The following is a 12764-nucleotide window of genomic DNA, read 5'->3' on the forward strand; positions in this document are numbered from 1 at the left end:
TACGAATTCTTGGTCAACTCAACTTCTAATAGATTTATATGGGGATAGATATTACCCCTATATACATGCTTTTTGCCCACTCTCGCCGTCGCAAGCTCCATGCAACGCCGACGACATAATCATGGTAATTCCCAGCAATATTCACTCTACAGTGCTTGAGGGCGGCTTCTCGAATAAAAAAGTCCACCAAAAAGCAATACTTGCAAATGAACAACCAGGACCAGTACTAGTGCCAGCGGCAAAACATAGTCTTAACCCGCTATGCTATTATCGACATTGTCACACGGAAATGGCCCAACGTCAAAGATTACAAAAGGGCTACAGTCACGAGACCTAGGGCAAAGTCCCTCACCGACTTCTTGTATTAAAGACGTCTTTGGTCAACGAGGCCTTGAGGGAAACCAAGGACCGTTGATACCAAAGCCTGATATCAGATCAACTGAGTCATTGACTCCAAGCCCTCTATCGAGCCCTTGTTACAAATATAGACCATGACAAGATACACAACCTCCGTGGTCAAAGCTGTTTCTCTACTTCTTCCCTCGCCATGTCACTCACCCATCTTCCGCCACCCTCCATTCCACCACCTACAACAAACTTCCACGCCAGAAAATACCACGCAATCGCATTCCCCACGGTGCTCACCTGGTCACCCAGTCCGGTTTTCGCCGCAGCCGCGACCGACAATGCATTGTAGAGTCCGACATCGGTAAATAGTTCCATCAAATGACTCGCCACGGCCTGCCAATCCCCCGCGTCGACGAGATAGCCGTTCAGCCCATGGTTAATTTGTAGGGGGATACCGCCGACAGCTGTTGCAATGATTGGGCGCCCGGCGTGCAACGCTTCCGACACCTTGATCTCGAATCCCTCCGCGGTGGACAGTTGCAGGACCACGTGGGCATTCCGGAGGAGCATGTTGAGCAGCTGGTCATTGGCTTCGAGACGGACAACGATGATGTCCTTTTTCAAATGGCGGCATTTCGTGTGGATATGCGCCGTGGTTTCGTCGAAAGCCGCCACGCCATCTGGGTCGTCGATCGAAGGGTTGCCGCATCTGTGGAATATGCAGCTCAGCAACTTTGCATTCCTCTAGTGCACACACTGACTAACAGTTTACCTACATTACCAGCTGGGGGGGACTCCTGGAACCTGTCTGATCGAGTCGGCGCCGAAACTCGGCATACGAGTCGATCACCGTGAGTATTCCTTTAGAGGGGTCAAATCGCGAGATTTGGATAATGTATTGGCCTAAGAGAGGTTCAATCTAACGCCACATGCTATATTTATTTGGTTTGCAGACTTACGAGCAGGCCATTCGAGCTCTGGCATGTTATGCAAGTGACACTCTGTGTTGAAGACCTGTTTGTAGTATTGAGTGTCCCAGGCGTTCAAGGTCTTGTTCAAGCCATCCAACCTGTTACCAAATCAGTCAGATATGTCACCTACTGTTTCATCAGCAAAACTCAACACTTGCCAATCCGTGGTGGCGGGGAGGTAGGCCACTCTGTCTCGTGGTACGGCACGAGGAACGAATGCGGGAATGGGATGGCTGAGGAAAACATCTGCTTTCTTGACAAAATCCCAGACAAAGTCCCAAACACCCACTTGCGTAGGCTGATTGCTGTCAATAAGATCACTCCGGATTTGGATATGGGAGCGGAAGAGTATCGGTCGTGTTGGCGAGACGTGCTTGATCAACGGTATCAAGCCAATCATTTGCGGATCGTCAATCTACACTCGCAGCGTCAATATTTGGGCAACAACAACACAAGGCAAAGTCAGAGCATCAAGAAATTGAGAAAACGTACAACGATGATATCAGCACCGCCTTGTTCAGGCCTACACAACGGCCCACCATTGGAAAGCCAGTAACGCTTCGCATTGTCGGTAATCCAGTCAATGATGGCGGCCTTTTCTGCGTCCGAGACATGCTGGTCTTGACGAGCAACGCCCTGCAGGATATTATGGATATTCTTGGTAATGCGAAAAACAGCCCGTCGAGGCTTTGGGACTGGCGGGGGTATTAGTCTGGCGTATTTGCCGGCCAATGTGCGAGACGAGATCAAGGCAATTGGAACAGAATAGAGCCGCTTACCATACCACTTCACGTCCACGGAAAGCAGTCGTGAAAGACGCACCAGCGCATGTCGCATAAGCGCAACACCACCTCCTTGCGGCGTGGCGCTAAAAAAGGCCATCTTTGTCCCGGCAGCTCGCAGCTTGTTTACGTAGAACATGAGCACATCCCACGACTCCCTCGAGCAGGTCGTTTGGTAGTCCTGCAGACTGCAGAGTCGAATGATGCCTCCCGCATCGACTTCCACGCAGCTATGCCAACCGATTTGGAGTGCGGGCGTCAAGGATGGGTTGAAGCACCTTGGTTACACTTTAGCTTGGCCACGTTGAAGCTGTTTTCAAGGAGAGAATCCACGGTGCATACATGATACACCTACGGGCCATTGAATCCGCTTGTTCGTCAACATTCTTGTCGCGCCATGGCGTCTTCGTCCAATTTTCCTCGGAAATGGCAAAGGGAATGATGTCGAGTTGAAGCCATAGCCGTGAGCACAAGGCGGAGCAAAAGTCGCCCATGGCGCTAGGGAGGCCGGCGGCGATAATTTTGGCATCGAAGAAGTGCATGTACGACTCGAGACGTTTGATAATGTACTCTGTAATGGAGGTTGCGCTCGTCAACTTGAGGTCTGTGACGTGGAAGTCGACAAGTTGGACGGCATCACGGAAAGCAAGGGCAAGTGTCGTGCTCTGCTCGTTGTCGAGCGTTGCAGAGATGCCCACGAAGCGTGTCTCAAATCATGTCAGCAAGAGTACGTGGAGGTCTTGTGTGGTGTTGAAATAGACGTTACCGTAAAAGTCATGTCGTGTCCGTGGACTTGGAAGCCTCCGGTATGCACATTGCAGACCCAAGGGTGTTGTGACGCGCTCGCGGTCGCAGCGAAGCAGTCGTGCCCTGTATCTCAACGGCTTCCTTGGCGACTAAATGCCGACATTTGTACATGGCGCAGGGAGGAGTTGGCCGCCATGCTGTCCAACGTCACAACTCGTCAACGGCCGTCATGGGCACGTGAATCAAGATTGAAGCACACAAATTAAGTTTGCGCCACATCAACGGCCAAGACGAATGCACCTCGCCATGCCGTACTAGTATTGGAAATCATGCCACCTGCGCGCCTTCACAAGTCTGGTCCAGCTCACTTATATAGCTCTGCCCCCCCGGGGACTCTTTGCAAACCACCGCCTCGGCGAAAGGCCACCAAGAAGGAAATGTCGCGATGCCTTGCCATGAAAGCAAAATGCCTTCCGTCGACTCTGCTGGCAAACGCATGCTCGTGCCAGACACGTTGTTTCATGCCGTTGTTTCCGTGACAAACAATCATCTAGACGCCATCAACCCGACTCGCAGAACGTACATTCTGGGAACCTACGCCACGCCCGACGCCGCAAAGTCGTCTGCGCTCCGCGCATTACAGGCGCTGACATTTATTCCTGATTTTTTTCCTGCTTCCCAAGTACACTTTAACAGAGGACACCATGTTGGGAATGAGACCACGGGCGACACGGCCGTTATTTCCGTTCCACTGCCCGCCGGGCAAGGCCTGAACATGTCCATACAGGCGGTGCCCAACACAGAGTCCTTGGCGACTACCTCTGACGGGCTGTTCATCTCAGCACCTGGTGCCAAGAACCTGCACTACATGTTGCAAACGGCCGTGAGTTTTACGAATGGCCAACCGGTAGTTGCGGCCACGCAGATCAGGGGGACGTACATGCGCCGCGCGGATGCATGGAGCGCAGCGCATAGGTTGCTTGACAGGGCAAACTATATCAAGTACAGTGATCGGAGTGACGCCGAGTTTTGGGGCCATTGGCCCTACGGGGAGGAGGTTGTCGTTCATGCCGTGTGTGCGGACGGCCAGACTTATTCGGTGTCAGTCAAGACTGCAGTTTGGGCGGACGCGGCGCAAAAGAGGGAGCTCGAGGACTTGCTCAGGCCAGCTGCCCGTGAAACATGATGTCTAGGAGGGAAAATTCGCCGCACGGCTCTGTCTGATGATCAAGGGTGGACCAGGACGGAGCGCAAACCTGGCGACAATGAGCACAGAAACCCGGCGAGGATCAAAGGTTTGGCTTTCATATCTACTGTAACAAGCATCACCTTTCCTCTTTCAATGTCCGGTCAATGCCATGTGTACCGCTGACATGATGGTGGAACCAGGTGTTGCCAGTGTGTTGGCCCAAAATCATGTGCCAAACAACATTGAAGACAGTTGAGTCAATAGTACTGGTAGTCATGTAAGTCGCGGTGTACATGCAATCTCGTCCATGTACTGCGACCCAACGTGTCACGTTTACAGCCAAGCTTGATCCATGGAGTGAGCAAGACGGAGATGGCCGTCGGGGTATCTGTGGAGAAGGTCGTATTTTGATATTCGACGTTGCGAATTACTCGCGATGCAGTCGGCAAATATCAACATTGCAAATTGGCATCAAGACATGACATCGGGGAACGTGGCTTACAACGATAAATTGGCCCATCCACGTCTCCACCGAGGCCCGACGGAGTTGATCCTGGTTGATGCCGAGCGTCGGCGTACTTTTTCTGACGCAATTTGAAGGGAACAAGGCATGCAACCCGGCACCCCTGCCTTACCGGCTCGCCGGGCCTCCATCTCGCCCTCGTGGACGCATCTGAGACATGGGGTTGTCCCCAAGCCGGCGTGGTGTCAACCGCCCGACAAAGTTGGCCGAAACCCTCCAAGCCCCAAGGCCACGATGTCTCAAACCCCAAGCCTCCTTCGTCAAGACGTGTCGGCCCGTCTCTAGTTTGCCGCTGCTTCCACGCACCGGCGTCGTGAACCATGCGTTGGATCCCGGCGGCCCACGTACATACATACACATATGCGCTCATGATTCCGTGGAGCGCTAGCTTGGCCCGTGGCACAATGCGTCGAACCCTGCATCGCAATAGACGGTGCCATCATCTTCTATATATGGGCGTCATGGCTCCGTCGCAAACCTGCTCCTCGCCTGGCCTTGCACTCGGCATCGTCTGGGCCCCGGCACCATCATCATCATCATCATCATGTCTCTCTACCGCATCGGCGTCGACGTCGGCGGCACCAACACGGACGCCGCCATCCTCGACATCCACGCCCTCAACCAGCCCTCCCGCGGCGTCCTCGCCTCGCACAAGGCGCCCACGACGCCCGACATCACGAGCGGCATCGAGGCCGCCATCGCCGCCGTCCTCGAGAGCTCCGCCGTCGACCAGCGCCGCGTCCTCAGCGTCACCATCGGCACGACGCACTTCATCAATGCGCTGATCGAGGCCGACGCCCGCAGACTCGACCGCGTCGCCGTCGTGAGGCTCTGCGGCCCCTTCACGCGGCAAATCCCCCCCTTCTCCGGGTTCCCCGTCGGCCTGCACGGCGTCCTCGACGGCGGCGCCTACTACCTCGACGGGGGGCTCGAAATGGACGGCCGCCACATTGCGCCCCTGCGCGAGGAGCAGGTTCGAGCGGCGGCGCGGGACATTGTCGCGTCCGGCGTCGGGGCCGTGGCCGTCGTCGGCGTCTTCTCCCCCCTGGACCACGACAACGTCTATGAGAAGCGGTGCAGGGCCATCCTCCGCGACGAGGCGCCCGCGCTGCGCGTCGTCTGCTCGCAGGACATTGGGCCGACCGGCTTCGTGGAGCGGGAAAACGCCACCATCCTCAACGCTGCTATCCTGCGGACCGGGCACCGGGTCAAGAACGGCTTCAAGCGCGCCGTGGGCCGCCTCGGCCTGGCCTGTCCGCTGTATCTTTCCCAAAACGACGGCACCCTCATTGATGCCGAGACCGCTGCTGACTTTCCCATCAAGACGTTTGCGAGCGGGCCGACCAACAGCATGAGCGGAGCGGCCTTCCTCGCCGGCCTGGATCGGCATGGCGCCGGCAAGGGCCCGGTGGTGAATGGCGTCGAGTCGAAGCTGCCCGGTGTTGGCGATGCTCCTGCCAACGACGCCGTCGAGCCTCAGGTTCTCGTCGTCGATATTGGAGGCACGACCACGGATGTCTGCGCGCTTCTGCCCTCTGGCTTTCCGCGTCAGGCCCCCGGCTTTGTGGAGGTCGCCGGTGTCCGAACCGCCTTTTCCATCCCCGAAGTCGTCTCGATTGGCCTGGGCGGCGGCAGTAAAGTCACGCTTGACCCGGACTCGCCGCAGTCCGTGTCCGTCGGCCCCGGGTCCGTAGGCCACGAGTTGCTGTCCCAGGCCAAGGTCTTTGGGGGCCCTACGCTGACCGCCACCGACATTGTCGTCGCCGAGGGCAGGGCTTCTCTCGGCGATGCCTCGCTGGTCAAGGACGTGGCTGCTGAGCTGCGCGAGGGCGGCCGCAGGGGCATCAATGCGCTCCTCGAGACCGTCATCGACAAGATGAAGGTGTCGACGGCGCCGGTGCACGTCCTCCTCGTCGGCGGCGGCTCCATCCTGGTGACGGAGAAAATCGCCGGCGTCGACAAGTGCATCGAGCCCATCCACCAGGGCGCGGCCAACGCTGTCGGCGCGGCCATTGGCAAAATCTCGGGCGAGGTCGACACCGTGGAGATCCTGGAGGGCAAGGATGAAAAGGCAGTGATTGCCGCGGCGTGCCAAAGGGCCATTGACCAGGCCATTGCCAAGGGGGCCCGGCCGGACGACGTCAAGATTGTCGAGGTGAACAAGATGCCGCTCCAGTACATGTCGCAGGTGACGATCCGGATCCAGGTCCGGGCCGTGGGGACCCTAGCTATTCCTGACGACGTGGCTTTGTTCGAGGCGCCTGGGAGCGGCGACGAGGCAGATGGCCACGATGACGAGCAAGACGAGGGCGAAAAGGTCGGCGTTCCGAATGCCCTCCACCCGACGACCAAGCCTTCGCTGGGGGTCGACTTGGCCACCTACCGCCCGGACGTGCGAGGCGGCACATGGTACCCGTCGGATATCGACCTCGAGCTCATTTCCACGGGGTGTGCCATCTTGGGCACCGGCGGCGGCGGCCCAACGTACTACGAGTACTTGAAGAGTCTGCAGTGTCTGAGCAGCAATGACAAGGGCCGGATGCGCATCGTCTCTCCCAAGTCGTTGAGGGACGATGCTGTTGTATGCCTCGGCACGTGGTATGGCAGCCCGAGCGTGATTAACGAGCGCATTGCTGCAGGCAACGAAATCGTCGATGCCATCAAGGCTGTCAACAGGATCCAGCACATAGAGACGTTTGATGCCGTTCTTGCCGACGAGATGTGCGTTCTCGGCGCCCCCAATTCCTACCATTGCTAGTGAGTCTGTGAAAAACTAACCATGAAGCCAGCGGCGGTGGAAACGGCCTCTCGGCCCTTCCTGTCGGCACTTACTTTGACGTTCCGGTCCTGGATTGCGATGGCATGGGGAGAGCCTATCCAACCATGTATCATAGTAAGACTGGCGCCCCTCGAAAAATCATGACCACCTTCAAAGTTTACACGGCACGCTAACCCGGCCGCCCAAGTCACATTCAGCGTGTACGGGCACGAAATGACGCCTGCCGTCATCACAGACGCCCGCGGGAACGCTGTTGTCGCCATGGTGAGCACCTCCTGATACACCAGACCAGACACATCAGTGACAAGGCTGTCGCTAACTCATCCGCAAGGGAGTCGACAGCGCAAAGCGCCTCGAGACGATTTGCCGCAACGCAGCCGTAGAGCTCGGCCTCAGCTGCGCCTGCGGCACAAACCCCATCTCGGGCGCCATGGCAAAGAGCGTCGCGGTGCCCAACACGCTCTCCCAAAGCTGGTACCTGGGACGGGCTGTCCACCAAGCCAGGCGAGCCAAGACGAGCTACACGGACGCCATCGTACGTCGATTCATGACAATTTGAAGTCTACCATGTGGAGCACCAGCTAACACGGCCCCGTCTAGTTTGACGTCTGCGCCGGCAGAGTCCTCTTTACCGGGAAAATCGTCGACGTCCAGCGCCACCTCGACGGCGGCTACACCATGGGCGCCGTTGTCCTGGCCCCCTTTGCCGCCGACGAGCGAGACGCCGAGTCCAAACCCCCCCAGCCCGACGGCCACATGATCATCCCCTTCCAGAACGAGTACCTGTACGCGGCGCTCTGCGACGAGGCGGGCTCCCCGGAATCGCAGCAGGTCGTCGCCACCGTGCCCGAGCTGATTTCCATTCTCGGCCACGACGGCGAGGCCATTGGCTCCCAGGACCTGCGGTTCGGCCTGCGCGTCAGCGTCATTGCCCTGCCTGCCCATCCGCTGTGGAAGACGGACGCGGCCATGGCCATTGGCGGCCCGGCAGGGTTCGGCTTGAAGATGGACCCGGTGGACGGCGGTGTGCCGTTCACCGAGCCGCGGAGCGTGATTGACGAGTTTAACGTGTGACGAACGTTGGGAGCCTATTCCTTATTGTGACGGTCTGGTATCAGCCGTTTCACATCACCGTCGCGCCAGATGCCATGAGCGCTTGAATCTTGAGCAAGCGAATAGTCATGTAATAGACTTGTAAACAGCGGCGTGTATGCATGACGAGAATTATAAGCTACAGCCACACGTAATTCAAAAACCATATAGACATGTTATACTAGGAAATTGTACCAAACACTAGATTGAGATTATATCTGGTAAACCCCAAAGGACATGTACTTCTCGTCGTCGCCAAAAAACGGAAACCGCACATGCAGCCGGTCCGTCATCTCCGCCTCCACGCGCCACCTGGTGCCCGTCCTGCTTCCCACCTCATCCCACAGTCTCTGGAAACTCTCCCCGTCATGGAGATAGCACCTGGACGCACGTGTGGTCGGGACCTCCAACTCCCTGGGCCTCAGCGTGCCAATGTGCCTCCCGAAAACGACGGCGTCGCCCGTCCCCGGCTGCAGGAAGCGCACCATGCGCTCGCCAATCCTGACTTGGTCGTCCCACGTGAAAAGATGAAAAAAGTACGCGGCGTGAATCAGCGTCACCTTGCCATCTAGTTCCTTCAGGCTGCTGTCGTCGGCATTCAACACGTCCCCCGCTACAAAGGTAGGCCCTCGCTGCTCGTCCCCAAACAGCTCGTTTCCGATGCGTATAAACTCGGGGCGCAGGTCTGTCCCGTACAGGCGCGAGGGATGCACGCCCTTGTGGGCGAGGTGGCGGAGGGCCTGGCCGATGCAGCAGCCGATGTCGAGGATGGCGGCGCTTGTGCCGCCGGGCTTGTCGGGATTGGCGAGCAGTCGCTGCGTGGCGGCTTCGAAGCGCGAGTCTGTGGTGCTGTGCAGCTTGGTGAAGGTCCAGAGGCCAATGCAGGGATAGTTGAACACGTCCCAGAGCTGGTCTCGCTGTCAATTGATGGGGGTCGTGTCAGCGGTGGTTATGGCATTGCGCATCAATTGCTGGGGTGTGACGTACGGTGCGGAGAAGTAATTCGTCAACCTTGTCTGGAGGGACTTTGCTGTACTGCTGGAGTAGTTCTTTGAATGGCGCAATGTCGTCTGGCAAGTCTTTGACATAGGCGTATTCCTGCCAGGATGCTTTGGCCTTTTCCGGGCCGGTCTCCATCGCTGGCTCGAGTGTAGCTTTGTCCATTGAGAAATAGGTTTGCGAGATGGGAAAGTTGTTCTTGGGGAAATGGACGAAGCAGACTATAGGTATTCAGCAAGTCTTACATTGTAGAGATGGACATGATATTGATTCGTCGGTCATGTTGTGGCGTGTAAGCGGGGAAGCGGCACGGGATGGCCGGTTTGACACATGAGCTCCGAATCCGATCACCAGACAACATCCGTTGGCGTTTTGCAGCTCAACAAAAGTCAACTCATCCATCCGTCTGGGTCCAAAAGCTTGTCTACGAGCCCCGCGGCAAGATCCCGCCCCAATTCGTCAGAGGTCACACGAGTCGGGAATCGACTTTGGTATATATGATGGGCGTTAGCTCTGGGCAAAAACGGAACGGCAGAGCTTCGTACCTCTGAGACAACACACGACAACGTCCAATTGGCCCAACGTCGGCTCTCTTCCAACTCGGCTGTCCAAAGTCTGGAGGGCCGTAGACTTGTCCTTGTCTCCCAAGGTGTGTAGTGCCTCCATCTCAAATGGCCGCTGGGCGAGAGCCTTTGCAGACTGTCCCGGATGCCTTTTGTCTGGACCACGGCCAGTGTTGATCGACGAGTGCCGAGTCGCAGCGGTTGCCGTGTATGAACCGAAGCTCGAGACATGATTGGAGCTCCAAGTCAACGATCAAGAACAGAGAGGTAGTGAAATGTTCTTCAGATGAGATGAGCAAGGACCTTGGAAGGCGGTGAATCGTCAGCAACGACTTGATGACACCGTGATGCATAGCGTTATGCATTATGCGGCGTAAGCGGCCGTCTGAGACGCATGTGAGATGTATACCCCTAGACCAGAAAGCAAATATTTCCAGAGGAGAAGAGAAGATGGCGAGGAATCGGGTGTCGGTTTCGTGCACTGCAAGGGCTACAAATGGTGATGCTTGCGACCAGAAAAATCGTTGCAAGCACCACCATGAGCGGCTTAAACACCCGATTCGTTGTGCTACTATCGTAACATTGAACCAATTAGGAGCGCAGCTTGGTTAAAGGGCAAATAAAAGCCAAAGCCTCCGCGTCGGTAACGGCCAGCCCGAGGCCCGAGGCTTTTAAACCAACATTGAACGCAGACATCTCTAGTCCTTGACGGCTTTGTAGCAAAAACAGAACCAATGTCGAATCATCTTTATTTTCTAGTATACCGCATCAAGCTGACCAAATTCCAATCCGAAAGCAAGCCCCAGCGCCGAGGAGACATGCCTAGTCAGGATGAAGTTGCGACCGCATCCGGATGAACAAAAAAAGCTATACCGATAATGACATACCTACAAACAGTTAGAAGAGCATACAAAACGTCAACGGGTATAAACGGCACCACTTACGTGCTCACCAGCAACAAGCCCTCAAAGTAATTCGTCGACCCATCGTGCACTATACAGTTCACAACCAGCGTCGACATGGTCAACACAATCGTCTCAAACGTGTCAAACTGCAGCGACATGGGCTTGCCCATGATCCAGCCAACCACGATGAGAAAGGGCGTAACAAAGAGCGAAATCTGCAGCGTCGCCCCGACAATCACGGACACGGCGAGGTTGACGCGATCCGACCTCGACCACTGCACCGTCCCGACCAGACACCCTGCGTTGCCGACAATCGGCACAATGATGAGGCCAATGAAGCTTCTGCTGACCCCTAGCGCTTCGACGAAGCCATCGACGCTATCGACGAGCGCGTCAGAGCAAAAGGAGACGCCGAGAGTGGCGAGCACGAGGATGATGCTGCTCGACAGCCCGTGCAGCTTATCCTCAGGCTGGTCCTCCTCCTCGCTAAACAGGTCCGCGTGCGTGACCGACTGAAAGTACAGGTATATCAGGTAAAACAAGAGCAGTATGACGGCGGTGATGCGTGACAGGAGCAAAACGTGCTCGCTGGGATGGTCGTTGGAGCCGCCCCCGTTGGGGTCCGCCATGTGCAGCGCCGAGGGCATGATGAGCGATACACAGGATATAATCATGAGGGATGTCAAAACGCCAGCGACGTCGATGTTGATGTCGACTGACTTCTTCCCCAGGCCAGCGAGTAGAAAACACGTTCCGAGAATCTATAACCTTGATGAGCAGAGTGACAAGACGGAAGGGAAAGTTTCACTGACCAGCAGAATAGAAGACAGGATACTTCCAATCATGCTCGACTGGACGATGGATATTTCATCCTCTCTCAAGGCGCTTATTCCCACCTATGTGAGGGTGAGCACATGGTTTTGCGTGGACGCGGGCTGAGGGACCGTACAATCATTTCTACTGCATTGCCAAACGTGGCGTTGATCAGGCCGCCGGCCACGGAACCTACAATGGCAGCCAGCTGCTCGGTTCCAAAGGTGAGGATCGAAGCCAGCGGCAGCATGGCCAGGAAGTTGAGGACGAAGACGGCGGCCGGCGGCCATCCCCATCCGCCGGCCATGAGGCCCAGAGGCACGCAGGGAAGCAGCACGTTGGAATAGCTGCACGTCAGGGCTGCCATCAAGGCGTGCGTGCCCTCTTTACGTGCGCTCTGTAGTAGGTCTTTTCGGCGCGAAGCCTGGCCATTTTGCGTGGTGGCAAGCAGCGGCCGCCTCTCGTCGTCCCTCGGGCTTTGCGTCTCTGGACTCATGGTGATGCTTGGCGGGTGTTTTGAGGGTCCAGAGAGACTAGACGGCTCACTCTCTGGCACGACTACTTGGTGCTTGCTTGGACAAAGCAAAGTGCACTGCCAGTCTACCACCAGACGAGCAGAGCAAATGCATCAATTGATCCTTTCGGGTCCAACCTCGGTGGAGCCGTCATCGATTGATGCGCCCAAGCTCAAGCTTGCAGCTTGCAGTGGCTATGCAAAAGCCGCCAGGGTTACTGGATCAAACGGCACCTTTTTGGCTGCAGCCACCCGGAATCTGAGAGTTGCTCAGCCGGGGCCAAGAATACTGTCTCACAAACGCGGCCAGGTTCCGTGACGGCGTGCAGATGATGGACGGACTGCTTTGGATCATCGAGCACGTCGCCCCGCCAGACCACATGCATGTCACAAAGGGTCAATCAGCGTGCCATTTTGCACTTGACCAGACCAGACGTCAGATTGGCCGTCGAGCCGGCCCATGGCCCCTTGAGGCTCCATCTCGAACTCTCCATAAACGCCAAGCAATGGCTCGTCGTCCTTGGAGATAGTCTGGATAG

General features: G+C 56.6%; 5 protein-coding genes across 5 annotated transcripts; 2 read left to right on the forward strand and 3 right to left on the reverse strand.

Moving 5' to 3' along the window:
* Nucleotides 1–516: 516 nt before the first annotated feature.
* MAA_09323 (trehalose synthase-like protein) lies at nt 517–2879 on the reverse strand (the record flags this gene model as incomplete). Its single annotated transcript, XM_007827321.2, has 8 exons — nt 517–1057; nt 1125–1251; nt 1308–1417; nt 1472–1734; nt 1812–2014; nt 2099–2379; nt 2444–2808; nt 2868–2879. 8 exons carry the CDS (start codon nt 2877–2879, stop codon nt 517–519), a joined length of 1902 nt encoding a protein of 633 aa, XP_007825512.2.
* A 435-nt stretch (nt 2880–3314) lies between these two features.
* MAA_09324 (uncharacterized protein) lies at nt 3315–4034 on the forward strand (the record flags this gene model as incomplete). Its single annotated transcript, XM_007827322.1, has 1 exon — nt 3315–4034. The coding sequence occupies one exon, from the start codon at nt 3315–3317 to the stop codon at nt 4032–4034; it is 720 nt and encodes a 239-aa protein (XP_007825513.1).
* A 1070-nt stretch (nt 4035–5104) lies between these two features.
* On the forward strand, nt 5105–8413 carry MAA_09325 (uncharacterized protein; the record flags this gene model as incomplete). The annotated part of the gene is made up of 5 exons (XM_007827323.2): nt 5105–7281; nt 7350–7453; nt 7527–7603; nt 7671–7874; nt 7940–8413. The coding sequence occupies 5 exons, from the start codon at nt 5105–5107 to the stop codon at nt 8411–8413; spliced, it is 3036 nt and encodes a 1011-aa protein (XP_007825514.2).
* A 230-nt stretch (nt 8414–8643) lies between these two features.
* On the reverse strand, nt 8644–9595 carry MAA_09326 (methyltransferase domain-containing protein; the record flags this gene model as incomplete). Its single annotated transcript, XM_007827324.1, has 2 exons — nt 8644–9348; nt 9419–9595. The coding sequence occupies 2 exons, from the start codon at nt 9593–9595 to the stop codon at nt 8644–8646; spliced, it is 882 nt and encodes a 293-aa protein (XP_007825515.1).
* Nucleotides 9596–10819: 1224 nt separating this feature from the next.
* MAA_09327 (Calcium/proton exchanger superfamily) lies at nt 10820–12207 on the reverse strand (the record flags this gene model as incomplete). Its single annotated transcript, XM_007827325.1, has 4 exons — nt 10820–10880; nt 10938–11659; nt 11711–11794; nt 11848–12207. 4 exons carry the CDS (start codon nt 12205–12207, stop codon nt 10820–10822), a joined length of 1227 nt encoding a protein of 408 aa, XP_007825516.1.
* Between the last annotated feature and the right edge of the window lie 557 nt (nt 12208–12764).

The sequence above is a fragment of the Metarhizium robertsii genome (assembly GCF_000187425.2).
Source record: "Metarhizium robertsii ARSEF 23 chromosome Unknown MAA_Scf_3, whole genome shotgun sequence".
Classification (NCBI taxonomy): domain Eukaryota; kingdom Fungi; phylum Ascomycota; class Sordariomycetes; order Hypocreales; family Clavicipitaceae; genus Metarhizium; species Metarhizium robertsii.